This window comes from Pan paniscus, chromosome 20 (genome assembly GCF_029289425.2).
Source record: "Pan paniscus chromosome 20, NHGRI_mPanPan1-v2.0_pri, whole genome shotgun sequence".
In the NCBI taxonomy this organism is placed as follows: domain Eukaryota; kingdom Metazoa; phylum Chordata; class Mammalia; order Primates; family Hominidae; genus Pan; species Pan paniscus.
The window spans coordinates 14,893,361-14,912,576 of NC_073269.2; the positions used below are offsets into that span (position 1 = coordinate 14,893,361).

The 19,216-nt window shown below is 50.7% G+C and overlaps 1 protein-coding gene across 2 annotated transcripts in view; it reads right to left on the minus strand.

The window, feature by feature from the left end:
• COL5A3 (collagen type V alpha 3 chain) overlaps positions 1-19,216 on the minus strand; it is a 51,320-nt gene that overhangs the window by 14,893 nt on the left and 17,211 nt on the right. For both annotated transcript variants that reach the window (XM_063599858.1, XM_034944392.3), the window contains exons 22-50: positions 18,555-18,599; positions 18,339-18,392; positions 18,160-18,204; positions 16,034-16,087; positions 15,887-15,931; positions 15,689-15,742; positions 13,190-13,234; positions 13,029-13,082; positions 12,790-12,897; positions 12,303-12,356; positions 8,581-8,634; positions 7,612-7,656; positions 7,329-7,382; positions 7,171-7,215; positions 6,509-6,562; positions 6,354-6,407; positions 5,879-5,932; positions 5,647-5,754; positions 5,406-5,495; positions 5,087-5,140; positions 4,091-4,198; positions 3,862-3,969; positions 3,726-3,779; positions 3,055-3,108; positions 818-925; positions 688-741; positions 435-488; positions 272-325; positions 86-139 (exon numbers count right to left, since the gene is read on the minus strand). In XM_063599858.1, the coding sequence (XP_063455928.1) occupies positions 86-139; positions 272-325; positions 435-488; positions 688-741; positions 818-925; positions 3,055-3,108; positions 3,726-3,779; positions 3,862-3,969; positions 4,091-4,198; positions 5,087-5,140; positions 5,406-5,495; positions 5,647-5,754; positions 5,879-5,932; positions 6,354-6,407; positions 6,509-6,562; positions 7,171-7,215; positions 7,329-7,382; positions 7,612-7,656; positions 8,581-8,634; positions 12,303-12,356; positions 12,790-12,897; positions 13,029-13,082; positions 13,190-13,234; positions 15,689-15,742; positions 15,887-15,931; positions 16,034-16,087; positions 18,160-18,204; positions 18,339-18,392; positions 18,555-18,599 (1,818 nt within the window). The remainder of the gene's footprint in view (positions 1-85; positions 140-271; positions 326-434; positions 489-687; positions 742-817; positions 926-3,054; positions 3,109-3,725; positions 3,780-3,861; positions 3,970-4,090; positions 4,199-5,086; positions 5,141-5,405; positions 5,496-5,646; positions 5,755-5,878; positions 5,933-6,353; positions 6,408-6,508; positions 6,563-7,170; positions 7,216-7,328; positions 7,383-7,611; positions 7,657-8,580; positions 8,635-12,302; positions 12,357-12,789; positions 12,898-13,028; positions 13,083-13,189; positions 13,235-15,688; positions 15,743-15,886; positions 15,932-16,033; positions 16,088-18,159; positions 18,205-18,338; positions 18,393-18,554; positions 18,600-19,216) is intronic.

A 19,216-nucleotide genomic window follows, 5' to 3' on the forward strand; every position in this document is an offset into this window, starting at 1 on the left:
GTCCAGAGGTCAAAGTGGCCCAAGATGCCCAGGGGTCAGGGGTTCCCTGAGTTGGGTGCAGGGACCACATGACACAGTCACTCACCGGGATGCCTGGGGCTCCTGGAGGCCCTGGGTCTCCAGCGTCCCCTGGCTCACCCTGCAGGAGGCAAAGTGAGAGTGGGGAGAGGTCCCATCCTAGCAGACAGGGAGGGGCTCCCCAGAATGTCCCTGCCCAATAGGACTAGATTTATCTCTTCCCCCCGTGCAGCCCCTGCCTTCCCTCGCTCACCTTCTCACCCACAGCGCCTGGCTGACCAACTCCTCCAGGCAGCCCTGGAGTGCCCTGGAGAGACAGCAAGGGGTAAGAGTGGGACTGTGGAATCCCAATATCCTCTTCTTAGGAAATGGGTGTCCCCATCTCTGAGCCTTCCTGGCCCCCCAAGAGTTCTCACCTCTGATCCACTGGGGCCTTGGGGACCCCGAGGACCTGGAGCTCCATGGGGACCCTGTGGAAGGTCAGAATTAGTATCCAGTGACCCCAGGGCCCCCCCCCCCAAAAGGCCACATTGACCACAGATACCACTCTCAATGCTGGTGACCCTCAGGGCCCTTAAAATGACAATGTCCCTCAAATGAATCTAATGCCTGCCGCCAACCTATAACCCCACCATCCTCCCCCTCCCACCTTCCTCTGGGGGTGCATACCATGGACCCGACGTCTCCGACCTCCCCTTTCTCTCCGGGAGGGCCTGGCAGCCCCTGTGGAACAAAGAAGCAAGATTGGGGCACCAGGTAGGGAGAATCAGAAGTGCCACCCCCAAACCCAGACACCCACCTGCAGTCCAGGAGGGCCAATCACCCCCACAAAGCCTCTGACTCCGTCATCTCCTTTCTGCCCAAAGAGGCCTGGGGGTCCCCGGCGCCCCTGAGCCCCGTCTGCTCCCTGGAAGAACACAAACAGGGGCACATTTAAGGTCTGGGTCAGTGATTAGGGCAGAGTGAGACTCAAGGGTCAAGACTGAAGTTAAGGGTTGGAGTCAGGGTTCAGATTAAGTTTAGAGAGGGTCAGTGTTGAGTTGGAGTCGGGGTCTAGGTTAAGGAACAGGGCTTGGGAATGAAGTCAAGGGTTGAGTCAAAGTGTTAAACAGTGAGTCGGATTTGCAGTTGAGGTTCAGGTCTTGGGCAGGGTTCAAGTGGGGTTGAGATGGAATTTAGGGTTGGGTTTGAGGTTGGGCCCAGGGTCATATTCAAAGTTTGAGTTCAGGTCTGGGGTCAGCATTGGAAGAGTGGGTCAGAATTGGGGTTAAGGATAGGGCCGTATGTTCCTATTTTATGGTAATAAACAAAAAAGGACAGGTCTGGGTCAGGGCTTGGTTAAGAGATTTGAAGATAAGGCTTTTGTTTGATTTTGTTTTTTGTTTTGTTTTGTTTTGAGAAGGAGTCTCACTCTGTCACCCAGGCTGGAGTGCAGTGGCGCGATCTCTGCTCACTGCAACCTCTGCCTCCCTGGTTCAAGCAATTCTCCTGCTTCAGTCTCCTGAATAGCTGGGATTACAAGTGTGTGCCACTGTGCCTGGCTTTTTTTTTTTTTTTTTTTCCTCTTTTGAGACGGAGTCTCCCTCTATCACACAGGCTGGAGTGCAGTGGTGCTATCTTCGCTCACTGCAACCTCTGCCTCCTGAGTTCAAGCAATTCTCCTGGCACAGCCTCCCAAGTAGCTGGGATTACAGGGGCCCGCCACCATGCCCAGCTAATTTTTTTTTTTTTGTATTTTTAGTAGAGATGGGGTTTCACCATTTTGGCCAGGCTGATATTGAACTCCTGACCTCAGGTGATCCACCCGCCTTGGCCTCCCAAAGTACTAGGATTACAGGCATGAGCCACCGCACCTGGCTGGAGATAAGGTTTGAGTAGAACTGAGGTTAAGGTCATGAGTAGAGTTGAGACTGGGGCTGAAGTGGGGGTTCAGAGCTGGGTTTAGGTTGGAATTTAGTCTGATTTTAAGGTTGAGTGTATATTGGACATCGATATAGAGGGGCAGATCAAAGTTGAGCATGAGGTTGAGATTGAACCAGATTCTGGGGTTGAGTCCATATTGGATGTTGGCATTGAGGGGAAGACATGGTTGGAGTTGAGATTGAGCCAAATTCTGGGGGTGAGTTCATATTGGATTTTGGTATTGAGGGAAAGACATGGTTGGGTTGGGACTGGGCAGAATTCTGGGGTTGAGTTCACATTGGGTGTTGGTATTGAGGGGGAACACATGGTTGGGTTGGGATTGAATCAGATTCGGGGTTGAGTTCACATTGGGTGTCAGCATTGAGGGGAAGACATGGTTGGATTGGGATTGAGCCAAATTCTAGGGTTGAGTTCATATTGGGTGTCGGTATTGAGGGAAATACATGGTTGGGTTGGGATTGGGCCAGATTCTGGGGTTGAGCTCCCATTGGGTGTTGGCACTGAGGGGAAGACACGGTTGGGTCGGGATTGAATCAGATTCTGGGGGTGAGTTCATATTGGGTGTCTGTATTGAGGGGAAGACATGGTTGGGTTGGGATTGAATCAGATTCTGGGGTTGAGTTCACATTGGGTGTCAGCATTGAGGGGAAGACATGGTTGGAATGGGATTGAGCCAAATTCTGGGGTTGAGTTCACATTGGGTGTTGGCATTGAAGGGAAGATATAGTTGGGTTGAGATTGGGCCAAATTCTGGGGTTGAGTTCACATTGGATGTCAGTATTGAGAAGAAGACATGGTTGGGTTGGGGTTGACTCCGAATCTGGGATTGGGTTCATACTGGGTGTTGGTACTGAGGGGAAGACATGGTTGGGTTGGGATTGAATCAGATTCTGAGGGTGAGTTCATATTGAGTGTCGGTATTGAGGGGACAACATGGTTAGGTTGGGATTGACTCCGATTCTTGGATTGAGTTCACATTGAGTGTCAGTACTGAGGGAAGATCACGGTTGGGTTTGAGGTTTGGATTAAGTCAGTGTGCTTCCACTGTCGTTTGCTCCCACTGTCCCTCCCTTCAAGGATCCAGAGAAGTACTGAAAAGCTGGGGGCACTCACCGGGGGACCTGGGTGTCCTGCAGGACCCCGTATCCCTGGTTGTCCAGGTGGGCCCTGGGAGAACAGGAAACAGAATCAAAAATTCCCTCAGGTTTAAGATTAGAGAGGGCACTGGAGCTATCAATCACTGCCTCCCACACCCCCTTTATGAGAACAACTTCCCCTACCAGGAAGCAACAGCTACATCCCCCCAAATCCTGTCTTCTCAGCCACCAACGGATGGGATCAGACAGACGTCTGTCCTAAGCCCAGCCCTGGCCACAAGTTCCACCAAGACCCAGGGACGAAGCTGGCTCAATGATGCAAGCCACTGGAGCTGACATTCAGGGTGAGGGGAAGTTGGGTATCAGATGCTTCAGTGCCTGCCACGCAGAGTCACAGGCAGAGGGAAGGACGTGTCACTAAGAATGGAGAAGGTTACCCGCACCCCAGTGCCTTTCCAGTTATTTGGGAGCCCCAGCTATCCCTATCCTGTCTGCAGTTGGGTTCTGTGGACCCATCGCTCCAGGCAGCTCAAGTACCTTCTGTTGCATGTAATTGTCAAGATGGTACCCGAGAAGGCAGAAAACTCCATGGCCTCTCCTACCCCATGGAGAATGATCTCTACATCCCTGGCCTCTTCTTTCTTCTGCTACCCACCCCACCCTGCCTCACTGGGGATCTTCACTCACCGCATCTCCTTTATCGCCTTTACTCCCCTTGTGTCCGGGGGCACCCACATCCCCCTGCAGAGGAAATGGAATGAAGGACCCAGCTTCCATTCACCCCCATCCTGCCCTGGACCCTTCCTCTCTGTGAACCCCTCACCTTGTCCCCTTCCTCGCCAGAAGGCCCAGCAGCTCCAGGGGGTCCCAGAGGCCCCAGGGGTCCTGGGATCCCATCTTTGCCAGTGGGGCCAGGGGGGCCACGTTCTCCCTGTTGTGGGGAATGGAAAGGGGGATGTCAGGGCAGGAATGTCCTGCAGGAGCCATGTCCTGGGATGTGGCAGGGCCAGACCCTGAGGAGGCCCTAGGAATGGGATGGGCAAGTCACTTACCGGGGACCCCTTCTCGCCTGCAGGGCCAACGGGGCCTTGGCTGCCACTTTGGCCAGGAAGTCCAATGCCTCCTGCTGGGCCCAAAGGACCCCGCTCACCAGGGGAGCCCTGAGAACAGGGGTGATGAGTCAGGTATAATACCAGTAGTAGCTGTCCTTTATGGAGGGTTTTTAAGCCACCAGGCACTGAGCTCTGAGGTTACCAGGATTGTATCTAACCTGTTCCCTTCCTGCAGCAGCCAGAGGGTGCCTGTGAGCACTTGAGGGGCAGGGCATATTCTTCTCCTGCTCAAGAACTCTCCATGGCTCCCATCTCACTTAGAACAAAAGCCATAGTCCTCCTGGCAGCCCATATATATATATATATATATATGTATATATATATATATATATATATATATATATATATTTGTAGAGACAGGACCTGGCTATGTTGCCCAGGCTGGTCTCAAACTCCTGGGCTCAAGCGATCCTCCAGCCTCAGCCTCCCAAAGAGCTGGGATTATAGGCATGAGCAACTACACCTGGCCCAAGAAAAGGGGTTTTTATATGTTGATGGCCAATGCACAGGTAAGTATTTGTTGGATAACTGATCTCAATGAGGTTTGTGATCATACATGAGACGAGGCTTCTCATCATGGCTATTTTACAGACAAGGGAACTGAGGCTTGCCAAGGAATACAACAGCCCAGCCAGTGAGCAACAGAACTGACCTTGGCTCACTGCAACCTCCACCTCCCAGGTTCAAGCGATTCTCCTGCCTCAGCCTCTAGAGTAGCTGGGATTACAGGCATCCGCCTCCATGCCTGGCTAATTTTTGTATTTTTAGTGGAGACGGGGTTCCACCATGTTGGCCAGGCTGATCTTGAACTCCTGACCTCAAGTGATCTGCCTGCCTCGGCCTCCATCATGGGTTTTATCATGACAATGTCAAGCTTCCAAGACACCTTGAGTCCCCTCCACCCTGCCCCCACCCAGCACATGGGGTTATACTTACATTGGCCCCCACGGGCCCTGGGGGGCCCTTATCACCCTTTAAGCCAGTAGGCCCCTGAAGGAGGAGATAATTCACAGTTAAGAGACTCCCAAGGGTGTCCCCAGGTCCTGTCTTCCTCTGTGGGGAGCTTACAGTCCCCACCTCTCTCCTGGGACTGGACACTGAGCTTTGAGGGGTCTGCCTTCCCCAGTTCCCTCCACCATTTTTTTTGCTTTCATCATTTCCCGCACCCCAAATGCTGTTCCCCATCCCCTCCCCTGACCCCCCCCATCCTTTCCTTCTCTAAGGGACATGCAGGAGGGTCTCCAAAGATACTCACCGGGTCCCCAGGGCCCCCCTTGGGGCCGGGAAAGCCCCTGAGTCCAGCTGGCCCTTCTTTCCCAAGGGGTCCTGGTGGTCCCAGTTCCCCCTACAGGAGTGCAAAGGAGGGAAGTCAAGCTCCAGGGAGGGGATGTCTCCCTCCAATCTGTGACTCAGGGCCCCCTCCCCCATGAGACTGATTCTGAGTCCTTGGTTGATCTTGGATGTTCAACCAAGATCTCCAATGGACAGTGTCTCACCTTGGCCCCCTCTCTGCCTTCCAGGCCAGGAAGACCTTGCTCACCAGGAGGTCCAGGGGGGCCTGGAGGCCCCCTTTCACCCAGAGGTCCTACTTCTCCTGTCTTTCCCTGGTGAGGAAGAAGGCTCCTGTTGAGTGGGGGTGGCCTAGGGGAGTCGCTCAGGAGTCCAGCTTTCCCCTAAATATCCCCCAACTGGTACAAAACAAGGGAGGTTTATGGAGTCCACTCTGACCTGAGGGCCTAAGACACCAGCTGGTCCAGGCGGGCCTGTCTGACCTTGGAAGCCCTAGAGAGAAAAATTAAATGCAGGGGCGGTGTTACATGGGGAAGGGATGGAGGAGCGGGAGACAGGGAAGGCCTGATAGGATCAGGAATCTGGCCGGGTCCGGTGGCTCACGCCTGTAATCCCAGCACTTTGGGAGGCAGAGGCAGGTGGGTCACTTGAAGCCAGGAGTTTGAGAGCAGCCTGGTCAACATGATGAAGACCCGTCTCTACTAAAAATACAAAAATTAGCCAGGCATGGTGGCACGCGCCTGTAGTGCCACTCAGGAGGCTGAGGCAGGAGAATTGCTTGAACGTGGGAGGCAAAGGTTGCAGTGAGCCGAGATTGCCCCACTGCACTCTAGCCCGGGTGACAGAGTGAGACTCTGTCTCAAAAAGAAAAAAAAAAAAAGGATCAGGAATCAAAGGTTGAGGGGTTACTCACCAGTTCTCCTCTCTGTCCAGGGTGCCCTGGTTGCCCATCTTTACCTTGGTGACCCTGGGGGATGAGGTGGGAAAGAGTTGGGGCACAGATACAGGGCTTCCTCCCTTCCCACATCCTCCACCCACCCAACCCCCAATGAGGGTGACCTCACTCACAGAGGGGCCCTTTGGCCCAGGGAATCCTGGAGGGCCTTGCAGACCAGGGAGGCCCTGAAATGGAACCAGAAATCATTATCTCATCCCTCCTGCCTCCCTGCCCACTCCCTGAGCCCCACATAATGACAACAGGATCGAGCACATATTGAGTGCTTACTGCATGCCAGGCATGGGCAGGGCATTCTCCACAAGTCAGTCATTTTATTCACCACTGTAGCCCTTTGGGTTGGAGACTGAGGTTACTCTCATTTTACAGAGGAGAAAACTAAGGCACAGAGTGGTTAAGTGACTTGCCCAAGGTCACACAGTAGGTGAGTGGCAGAGCCAGGACTTGAACTCAGGGCTCTCTGACTTCAGAGGCTGTGCTCCTTCTTTTTTTCTTTTCTTAAAGGTGGAGTCTTGCTCTGTCACCCAAGCTGGAGTGCAGTGGTGTGATTAGCTCACTTCAGCTTCCAACTCCTGGGCTCAAGCAATTCTCTCATCTCAGCTTCCAGCATAGGTGGGACTACAGGCGTGCACCACCACACCCAATTAAGCTGTGCTCTTACCACTGCATTATAATGTCTCTTCATCTCTTGGGCTTGTCCTCCACTCAGAATCTCTCTCTCTCACACACACACACACACATTCACACACACACACACACACACACACACACTCACCTTTTCTCCAGGGATCCCAGGGGCTCCATCCTGGCCCACATCGCCCTAGGACAGAGTGAATGAGACTCAGGCCCCAGAACAAACTCAACTGGGAAGAATTTGGAGGGACTGGCTGAGCCTGGGGCATGGGGGGCCTTGATTGCCCACCCATCCCATACCTTGGGGCCTGGTTGCCCTGTGGCACCCGGTTGCCCCCTCTCTCCACGGGAACCCTGAACAAAAAAAAAAAGGCAAAGATCAGATATGAGGGGGTGGGGGAGCCTGGGAGATGAGACCAAGTCTTCCAGGTCCCCTCCCCTTGTGACTCCCTCTCCTGCCCGACCAGGGACATTGATATAACCCAAACCCTTTCCCTGCCCACAGATGACCTCTCCACTACCTTTCCTTCCCAGCCCTGTCCCCAAGTCCCAGCAGGGTAGGGGGCACTGTCCATTTTCTTACTGGTGGTCCCCGCTCTCCTTCCAGGCCTGGCTGCCCTGCCTTTCCCTGAAAATGAATTGTAAGAGAGAAAGCAGAAGAGAGTTAGGGTGCAAAGGTATGATGCAAACACAAAAAGACACCCAGTCACAGACCCAGAAAGCTGTCTGTCACATATTTATTCACAAGCTTTTCAGTCATACACATACACACAAATACAACTTATACTCAAAACCACACAAAGATCTCAAACACACAATTACAACTATGATTGCATCTACAGAGTACAAACGTGCAAGCATGTTTGCCCACAAGACAGACATATATTGATCACAGCTGTGCAGTATGCATACATGATTGCATGTAATCGTGGCATGCATTTAGCAATCCACAGCCTGAAGATGACACAGAACTCATCATGCAATACATCTCTTGCACACATGTATACCCACTGTAAACACATGCAGGCCTGGATTCAGCTGAGGACTTTGTCTTGGTAAGCACAGCAGTATACATACACTCATGTACGTACATACAATGTTCATTAACACTGTTACAATACACACACAGCAACACAAATACAATACATGCATGTATACCCATCACTCAGTGTGCACAGAAACACACACTTGTGTATACACATGTCCTTTCACGCATATGTACAAGCTTCTTGCACACATTTGTGCCCACCAGAATCATGCAAAGTGCACACAGATTCATGCCCTTGTTCACCCAGGCACAGGCCTGCAGGCTGCGGCATTCAAACCCTGTCTCATCTATATTGAAAGATACATGAAACACAGTCATATTCATGATAATACCATGTGTAATCACCTACATGTGTCATGCATTGCATATAATAGCATGTGTGCACACAAATGCTTCCAGGCATAGACACAAACACCCAGGGTCCACCCATCATCAGACACAACCACACATGCTGTTCCCCTCAGACAAGTTCTCCCCTCTCCCTTACCCCCGGTCATGACTCACCGACTTCCCTTTCTCTCCTGTGGGTCCCAGGGGACCGGGAAATCCAATAGATCCCTGAGTGGAGAGAATTAGAAAGAAGACATGAGGGTGAGGAGTGAGTGGTGGGTGGAATTGGCCCCTCATACCATCCTTTGAGGCATTTCCTGGTCACTGATTCCAGAAGCTTCCTTGGTCTCTACAGCCCCAGCCTCCTACAAGGCAGCCCTCTTCTCTCCTCTCCCCTCCTCTCCTCCCTTCTCATTTCACTGCAGCCCTTTGCACTGGCTGCTGTCTTTGGCTGAAATGCTCGTCTCCTAGGCCTCCACAAAGTCAGCCACTCCTGACCATTTAGATCTCATTCAGATGTCACCTCCTTAGAATGCCTTTTTGCCACCATCCTGGCTTCCACATTGCCCAAGTCACCCTCTGTCTGCCACATTGTGCTATTTTGTTTTCCCAAGAACACTTGCATTGAAATGACCCTTATTGACTTATTTATTCAATGCCTGTTTTTCCCCACTGTGACATAGCTCACTGGTCTTATTCCCCACTGCCTGGCACACGGTGAGTGCTTTTTAATATTTGTTAACTGACCCCAGTCCATGCTGGAGGAACCCTTCCTCCACCTGGGGGAAGACATCACAGGCTCTGATATCCTCTCCCACACCTCACTGTGCAGACTGAGTTCAGATCAGAAAAGACAGTTGCCCAAGTTACGCAGTCCGTAGTGGCATCCCGCCTCAAAGCCCATTTCAGGCTCCCTCTACTCTCCCTTCCCATCTGGGGGTTCCATGGTCTCTATACTCTTTTTTTGTTTGTTTTATTTTTAAGAGACAGAGTCTCACTTTGTCACCCAGGCTGGAGTGCAGTGGTGCAATCATAGCTCACTGCAGCTTCAACCTTTTGGGCTCAAGTGATCCTCCTACCTCAACCTCCTGAATAGCTGGGACTACAGGTTCACGCCACCATGTCCAGCTAATTTTTGAAATAAATTTTTAGTAGATATGGGGTCTCACTATGTTGCCCAGGCTGGTCTTGAACTCCCGGCCTCTAGTGATTCTCCTACCTCAGCCTCTGAAAGTGCTGAGATTACAGGTGTGAGCCACCAACCTGGCCCCAACACTCTTCAAGGATCCTGAACACATGCACACAAGGACTTTCTAAAATCTTAGTCTATGCCAGGTACAGTGGCTTACGCTTGTAATCCCAGCACTTTGGGAGGCCAAGGTAGGAGAATCACTTGAAGCTGGGAGTTTGAGATCAGCCTGGGCAACATAGCGAGACCCTGTCTCTGTAAAAAATTTAAAAATTCATCAGGTGGTGCGCACCTGTCGTTCCCAGCTACTCAGGAGGCTGAGGCAGGAGGACTGCTTGAGTCCAAGAATTGGGGGCTGCAATAAGCTATGATTGCACTATTGCACTCCAGCCTGAATGACAGAGTGACACCCTGTCTGAAAGGAAAGCAAGCAAGCAAGCAAAAAGAAAGAAGAAAGAAAGAAAGAAAGAGAGAGAGAGAGAAAGAAAGAAAGAAGAGAGAGAGAGAGAAAGAAAGACAGACAGAAAGAAAGAAAGAAAAAAGAAGAAAGAAAGAAGGAAAGAAAGAGAAAAAAGAAGGAAAAGAAAAGAAAAAAGAGAGAGGGACGCAGTGAGGGAGGGAGGGAAGAAAGGAAGGAAGGAAGAAAGGAGGAAGGAAGGAAGGAGAATAAAGTTGTCCATCAAAACTAAGCTTCAAAGTTTTTTTCTCAATCGTTAAAAAGAAAAAAAAAATCTAAGTTAAAGGAAAAGGAGTCAATGTAAAGGGAAATCACTGAAAAAATAAAAAATAAAAAACCACTGTCAAATCCAACGTAGGCAAGATAACTATCAGCTCAACAACGCAAAAATGTGAAACTCTAGGAGGATTCTGCACTCAATTATCTTCCCAAATGTCTATTTTTTTTTTCTTTTGAGACAGAGTCTCACTCTGTTGCCCAGGGTGGGGTAAGTGGCACGATCTCAGCTCACTGCATCCTCTGCTTCCCGGGCTCAAGCAATTCTCCTGCCTCAGCCTCCATGTACCTGGGATTACAGGCACCTGCCACTGCACCCAGCTAATTCTTGTATTTTTAGTAGAGATGGGGTTCTGCCATGTTGGCCAGGCTGGTGGTGAACTCCCGACCTCAGGTGATCCACTCGCCTCGGCCTCCCAAAGTGCTGGGATTACAGCCATGAGCCACTGCGCCCAGCCCCAAATGTCTTTAGGTTCCTGCTCTACTCTAGAGAAACAGAACTCATCAGTGACATAATATGGGAATAATTTAGGCAGAAAAATGAATCTCATCAGTGTCCTCACCCATCAAAACATTGGCAAACAAATGTTATGTTTTCATATAAGTACGTTTTTGCATAAGTACATTTGACTATAAGTTATAATTAATTCAAGATATGTAAGATGTGTATTTTATGATTCTATGATTCTCCCCTTTAACTGACTTTGTTGGTGAATGAAACTTAATCACACCAAATAAAAGGATCCTACAGTTTTATAATCATTGTCATCATCAGCATTATCAACATTATTATAATCAAATTGATGAGGTGGAAATTACTGGGATGTCTGTTTCACAGCAGAGAAAACAGGCTCAAGAAACTTTCCCAAGATCACATAGCGGGTAAGAGGGCATTTGACCCCAAGTCTGTCTGATGTCAAAGCTCACTTTAAAAAAAAATTTTTGAGACAGAGTCCCCCTCTGTCACCCACGCTGGGGTGCAGTGGCTCGATCATAGCTCACTGCAGGCTCAATCTCCTTGGGCTCAGGTGATCCTCCCATCTCAGCCTCCCAAGTAGCTGGGACCACATCTGGCTAATTTTTTTTTTTTTTTTTTTTTTTTGAGATGGAATCTTGCTTTGTCACCAGGCTGGAGTTCAGCGGTGCGATCTTGGCTCACTGCAACCTCTGCCTCCTGGGGTCAAACAATTCTCCTGTCTCAGCCTCTTGGGTAGCTGGGATTACAGGTGCATGCTACTATGCCCAGCTAATTTTTTTGTATTTTTAGTAGTGACAGGGTTTTACCATGTTGGCCAGGCTGGTCTCAAACTCCTGACCTCAAGTGATCCGCCTGCCTCTGCCTCCCAAAGCGTTGGGATTACAGGTGTGAGCCACTGCCCCTGGCCACATCTGGCTAATTTTTTTTTTTTTTTAGATGGAGTTTCGTTCTTGTTGCCCAGGCTGGAGTGCAATGGTGCAATCTCAGCTCACCACAACCTCTGCCTCCTGGGTTCAAGCGATTCTCCTGCCTCAGCCTCCCGAGTGGCTAGGATCACAGGTATGCACCACCACACCCAGCTAATTTTGTATTTTTAGTAGAGATGGGGTTTCTCCATTTTGGCCAGGCTGGTCTCTAACTCCTGACCTCAAGTGATCCGCCTGCGTCTGCCGCCCAAAGTGTTGGGATTACAGCCATGAGCCACTGCGCCCAGCCACATCTGGCTAATTTTTGTATGTTTTCATAGAGACCACGTTTTGCCACATTGCCCAGTCTGGTCTCGAACTCCTGGGCTCAAGCAATCCTCTCACCTCAGCCTCTCAGGGTGCTGGGATTATAGCCAAGAGCCACTATGCCTGGCCAAAGCCCACATTTTACATTCTCTCAGTGACCCTTGGGGTGGGCAGCTCATCCCCAAGACCACAGCCTGGACCCCCAGATGTTAGTCTCTGAATCCTGCCCATATCCATCTCCACCCCCCACCCCCAGCTTCCTACCTTAGGTCCAGGGCGTCCTGGATAACCTGGGAGGCCTGGCACCCCAAGCTTGCCCTGCAGAAAGGTTATGGGACAAAGGTCAGAAATTGCAACCTGGAGGTCAGAGGCGGAAAGGTCAGGCTGGCTGGGGCATGGTGAATGGGCTAATGGGATGGGAGTTGGGGAAACAAGGTTCAAGTCCTTGCTCCTGCCTGCTAGGGGCATGTCCTTGGGCAGGTCATTCAGCCATTCCAAGTCTCAGTTTTCCTTGTCTGTAAAATGGGATGAAAATGCCTATTGCATGTGGTGGTTATGGAGATGAACACATAAGTTGTGTGCATTAAGTTGCTCTGTAATGCTGAGCTGAGGAATTAAAGATGACAAGGTTGGTAGCAACCTCCTGAGGTCGAAGGTATAATAAAAGGGCAAAGGGCAAAGGGCAAAGGGCAGAGGGAAAAGATTGGGGACACCTTGACTGTGGGAGGCTAGAGGGTGGAGAGTCATTTACCTTCTCCCCAGCTGAGCCTGGGGGCCCCTCCTCGCCAGCCTGCCCCGCCTGCCCCTTCGGCCCCTCAGGACCATCCTCTCCCCGGGGACCTGGAGCTCCGGGTTTCCCCTGGAAGAAAAAGGAGAGTCTTTAATATCCATCTTTTGTCCTTCCTGCTCTGTCTAGCCACAGCTCATCCCCTCCCTATCTTCCCCGAGCCCCCCAGACCCACACCACCCCTCATCTGGAGCTGGTCTTACCTGATCACCTTTGAGCCCCACATCGCCCTTGAAGCCTGGGAAGCCATCCTCTCCCTGGGTGGGAGAGACAGAGGCCAGAAGTGAGGGCCTCGGGGAAGGGACACAACCAGGACCCCATGATTGGGACTCCCTCTCCTCTGATGAGTTCCTTGTCTCCTCACCTTCTCGCCTTTCTCCCCCTGGAGGCCCCGGTTGCCTGAAGTGCCCTGGAAAATAAAAAAAAAAAAAGCTCTCAAGCCTCTTCCCTGCTTAAGAAGTGACCCAGACTCAGTCCCCTGCTCTAAAGCAGCCAGGATAGTCCCAAGAGGATGCTAGGCAGAAGCTGGGAAGGGCAGCTTCAGAAGAAATGATCTTTCCCCAGAGGCCCCTCCCTCCCCACTGGAGGCCTCTCAAGGTCATCTGTGCGGGGGTGTGCAGGGAAGGCCAAATTTCCAAGTAAGTGATTCCCATCTCCTGGAGACGCTTTGTCCACAGTTCCTTCTGGCAGGAGAAAGAGGATGAACATTCCAGGCCCGGACCTCATTTTAAAGGCAAAGGAATGTTCCCCATTCTGCCAGCTACAAGGCGACTCTGTGCTTGGCAACCAGATGACCTCTGTGCTTGGCGATGGAGAGAGCGCTTAGTTCAAGTCTGGATGCTGCTCACACCAAACTCTGAAAACTGCACTTGGCTACAACATCTCTGAGCTCAGCGGGCTACAATGAAATTGCGCTTGGATACAATACAGCCCATGTGGTTAGTCTCCAGCTACAGAGAAATTCACTTGATCACAATGTAACTGAGCTTGGCTACAAGTTGTTCTCTAGCTTTGGCTACAATGTAACTAGACTCAACTACAACATAGGGGTTGGCTACAATGTAACTAGACTCAACTACAACATAGGGGTTGGCTACAATGTAACTAGACTCAACTACAACATAGGGGTTGGCTACAATGTAACTAGACTCAACTACAACATGGGGGTCAATTAATGTTACTAGAGGCTGGGCATGGTGGCTTACACCTGTAATCCCAACATTTTGGGAGGCAGAGGCTGGAGGATTGCTTGAGCCCAGGAGTTCCAGACCAGCCTGGGCAACATAGAAAAACCTCATCTATACAAGAAGCACAAAAAAAAGAAAAAAGGTAGCCGGATGTGGTGACGTGCACCTATAGTCCCAGCTACCTGGGAGGGTGAGGTGGGAGGATTGATTGAGCCTGGGAGCTCCAGGCTGCAGTGAGTGAACTGTGATGGTGGTACTGCACTCCAGCGTGGGTAACAGAGTGAGACCCTGTCTCAAGAATAATAATCATCATCATCAAATGAAAAAACTGCCAAGCCTGGTGGGATACGCCTATAGTCCTAGCTATTCAGGAGGCTAAAGTGAGGGGATTACTTGAGCACGGGAGTTCAAGGCTGCAGTGAGCCATCATTATGCTGCTATATTCCAGCCTGGGCAACAGAGAAGACCCTGTCTCTAAAAAATAAAACATTTAGGGCCGGGTGTGGTGGCTCATGCCTGTAATCCCAGCACTTTGAGAAGCCGAGGCGGGTGGCTCACCTGAGGTCAGGTGTTCAAGACCAGCCTGACCAACATGGAGAAACCCTGTCTCTATTAAAAATACAAAAATTAGCCAGGCGTGGTGGCACATGCCTGTAATACCACTACTCGAGAGGCTGAGGCGGGAGAATCGCTTGAACCTGGGAGGCAGAGGTTGCGGTGAGCCCAGGTGGCATCATTGCACTCTAGCCTGGGCAACAAGAGCAGAACCAGGTCTCAAAAACAAAAACAAAAAAAGATTTAAAATGTAACTATGCTTGGCTACAATGTAACTCTGAGGGTGATGCTTGCCAGACTCTGTGCCTGCTACAGTATAGCCAATTCCTTGATTATAGTGTGTCTAAGCTTGTCTAATGCACACATGTTCAGGTAAATTACGTCTGTATTTGGCTACAATGTCACTGGACTCAGCTTCCATATGGATATGAACTCTAATGCCCCCCCTGCACCTCTATTTAGCCAGGTTGCAGCTCTTGGCTTAACCCAGCATACTGTGCTTATGTGATTCTGAGCTTGGGTTAGAACACAACCCTCGGGCCAGGCACAGTGGCTCATGCCTGTAATCCCAGCACTTTGGGAAGCCAAGGAGGGTGGATCACCTGAGGTCAGGAGTTCGAGACCAGCCTGGCCAACATGGTGAAACCCTGTCTCTACTAAAAATACAAAAATTACCCAGGAGTGGTGGTGCATGCCTGCAGTCCCAGCTACTCAGGAAGCTGAGGCAGTAGAATCACTTGAATCCGGGAGGAGGCAGAGGTTGCAGTGAGTGGAGATCACTCCACTGCACTCCAGCCTGGGCGACAAAGCGAGACTCTGTCTCAAAAAATAAAAATAAAAAAGAAAAGAAAGAAAAGAAAAGAAAAGAAAAGGAAAAAGGAAAAAAGAAAAGAAAGAAATGTGTTTGGCCTCTAATGGGCTTAGCTGTTCTAACAACAAGGTGACAACCACACTGTAAGGCTGTCCTTGGCTGTGCAGCTCCAAACCCCAGTCCCACTACATTTGGCCTGGCCAACTGATTCCCCTCTCCACACATCCAGAAGTTTCTGATGGAGCTGCATCGCATGCCTGAACCCAAAGCTGGTAAATCACTTATACCTGCAAGCCCCGGTATCACCTACCTTCACTCCCCGAGGTCCAGGATAGCCCGGAGGGCCTGCCGACCCTGGTGGACCCTGGGAGGAAAATAAGGTCAGTGCCATTCTAGACAGTCCCTTCCACATTCTAAGAGTCCTCATCTCTCTCCTCTGTGGCCCCTGACTGCAGGCCCTGCCTCCCGACCCTCGTCCCCAACCCAGCCTAACCTCCTGGTCACTCACCTGAGCCCCTTTCTCTCCCGTGGGGCCCTCATGTCCTGGGTGACCCTGGGGAAGAAACATTCTAAGTTGTCAGAGACCAAAACTTGCCATTCCAATTCCCAAGGCTCCCCTTTCTCCTTCCTCCTTTTCCCAGCTCGTGGTTCTCACCGGAGGGCCATCGGATCCTGGGAGGCCTGGAATTCCTGGGTTTCCAGGGGGACCCTGAAAGAAGATAAACAGCAGGGGAGAGACAGAGGTGCTCAGAGCCCTGGAGCACCACTAGGATCTACGCAGACATGCAGCCGCCTCAAGGTTAAGAAATAAGCAGACCTCACTGGCCAGGAAATCTATCCCAGCTCTGCCCAAACTTGCTGTGTGACCCCAGGCAAGCCCATTTCCCTCTCTGATCCTCAGAAATCCACTGCCTCTGGGAAGGTTGCAAGGAAGAACATAAAAACAGTACAAGATTGATAGCACAACAGGGTAACTATAGTCAATTATATGTCGCCCAGGTTGGAGTGCAGTAGCATGATCTCAGCTCACTGCAACCTCTTCCCAGGTTCAAGTGATTCTCCTGCCTCAGCTTCTCGAGTAGCTTGGACTACAGCACCTGGCTAATTTTTGTAATTTTATTAGAGATGGAGTTTCACTATGCTGGCCAGGCTGGTCTCAAACCCCTGACCTCAAGTGATCCACCCACCTCGGCCTCCCAAAGTGCTGAGATTACAAGCGTGAGCCACTGTGCCCGGCTTCAGTAATAATTTACTTGTACATTTAAAAATAACTGAAAGAGGCCGGGCGTGGTGGCTCATACCTGTAATCCCAGCACTTTAGAAGGCCGAGGAGGGTGGATCACCTGAGGTCAGGAGTTCAAGACCAGCCTGGCCAACATAGTGAAACCCTGTTTCTACTGAAAATACAAAAATTAGCTGGGCGTAGTGGTGGGCACCTGTAATCCCAGCTACCTGGGAGGCTGAGGTGGGAGAATCACTTGAACCCGGGAGGTGGAGGTTGCAGTGAGCTGAGATCATGCCATTGCACTCCAGCCTGGACAACAAGAGTGAAATTCTGTCAAAAAAAAAAAAAAAAAAACTAAAATAGTATAACTGGATTGTTTGTAACACAAAGAATAAATACTTGAGGGGATGGATACTACATGACATGATTCTTATGCGCATGCCTGTATCAAAACATCTCATGTACTCCATAAGTATATACCTACTATGTACCCACAAAGATAATAAATAAAATTAATTTTTTTTTTTGAGGTGGAGTCTCGCTCTGTCGCCCAGGCTGGAGTGCAGTGGCAAGATCTCGGCTCACTGCAAGCTCCGCCTCCCAGGTTCATGCCATTCTCCTGACTCAGCCTCCCGAGTAGCTGGGACTACAGGCGCGCGCCACCACGCCCGGCTAATTTTTTTGTATTTTTAGTAGAGACAAGGTTTCACCATGTTAGCCAGGATGGTCTCGATCTCCTGACCTCGTGATCCCCCCATCTCAGCCTCCCAAAGTGCTAGGATTACAGGTGTTAGCCACTGCACCTGACCAGTAAAATTAAATTAAAACAGTGCAAGAGACATGTTGAAATAGAAGCTTCACAGCCACACCCCTTTCTTTAAAAATGCCCAGCCGGGCATGATGGCTCTCGCCTGTAATCCCAGCATTTTGGGGGGCCAAGGCAGATGAACTGCATGAGCCCAGGAGTTCAAGACCAGCCTGGGCAACACAGGCAGACCCCATCTCTACAAAAAAAGAAAATAAGAAAAGAAAAGAAAAATTAGCCAGGCACAGTGGCATGCGCTGATAGTCCCAGCTACTCGGGTGGCTGAGGTGGGAGAACCACCTCGCCTGGGGAAGTCAAGGCTGCAGTGAGGCATTATTGAGCCACTGCACTCCAGCCTGGGCGACAGAGTGAGACCCTGTCCACGCCCCCCAAAAAAAGATATGTGCAGAAAGAAGTGTGTCTGCCAGGGAAGGCGGAAGCAGATGTGCCAGGGAACAAAGATGAGACCCACAGGGCCTGTGCCTCTTGGTAATATCTTCTGTGACAGGCTTCTGTGGGCTCTCTGTATCCTGACAATATCCCTTATGTGAGCTAGCCTTGGTGGGTTTCTGTTTCTTGCAACCAATCCTTCCCCAACAAGGACACTTTGTAACTCCGGGCTGGCTTAGGGAATGTTGCAGTTTATCACTATCCAGAGCTAACAGAGGGGTCTTGGTGGGAAGATTTTCCTGGCAACAGAGTTGAAGGAAGAAGACTTGAGGAGGTCGCGGTAGGTGGAGCTGTCACTCACCTTCTCCCCAGGAGTGCCAATGAGTCCCTGGGGACCGGGGATTCCCTGGGGACAGAAAAAAGAAGATGAGGGAAGGCATAAGAAAGAAGCGGTGAGTGTGGAGGTTGGGAAGCCTGGTCACAGTCTAAGGTCTCAACTGACCACTCCCATGCCCCATTATTGGGAAAGACAGTTCAAACCTGGGACCCATGGTTTCCCTGCTGTCCCGGAGGGCCTGGTTCTCCTGGAGGACCCTGGGGAGAAAGTGGGGTTTCAGTGAAGCTAAGAGGGGTCATGGTGTTGAGGCGTTAGTGAAATTGACTCGGGGGGGGTCAGTCATGGAAGGGAATAGGGATGTGGACAATCGGGGTCAGAGTGTCAGAAGGGTCAGAGGTCAAAGGGCACAGGGCACGTACCACATTGCCTTTGGCACCAGGAGCACCATCAATTCCAGTCACACCCTAGGGGAAAAGAGGATGTGAGACCAAGACAGAGCAACAAGCTGGGAGCCTGAGTCTGAGACACTGAGAGATGCAGGTGGAAAGGTGAGCAGGGCCGGGCACTGTGGCTCATGCTTGTAATCCCAGCATTTTGGGAGGCTGAGGCAGGTGGATCACCTGAGGTCGGGAGTTTAAGACCAGCCTGGCCAACATTGTGAAACCCCGTCTTTACTAAAAACACAAAAATTAGCCAGGCATGTAATCTCAGCTACTCAGGAGGCTGAGGCAGAAGAATAGCTTGAACGTGGAAGGCGGAGTTTGCAGTGAGCAGAGATCGTGCCATTGCACTCCAGCCTGGGCAACAAGAGCAAAACTCTGTCTAAAAAAAAAAAAAAAAAAAAAGAAATGTGAGCAGGCAGAGAAGCCAGCAACAGATATGAGATATGGACATGCAGAGGGCAGAAAAGCGAGAAAAAAAAGACAGACAGGGGCCAGGAACAGTGGCTCAGGCCTGTAATCCCAGCACTTTGGGAGGATCACTTGAGGCCAGGAGTTCGAGACCAGCCTAACTAACATGGTGAAACCCTGTCTCTACTAAAAATACAAAAATTAGCCAGGTGTGCTGGTGGGTGCCTGTA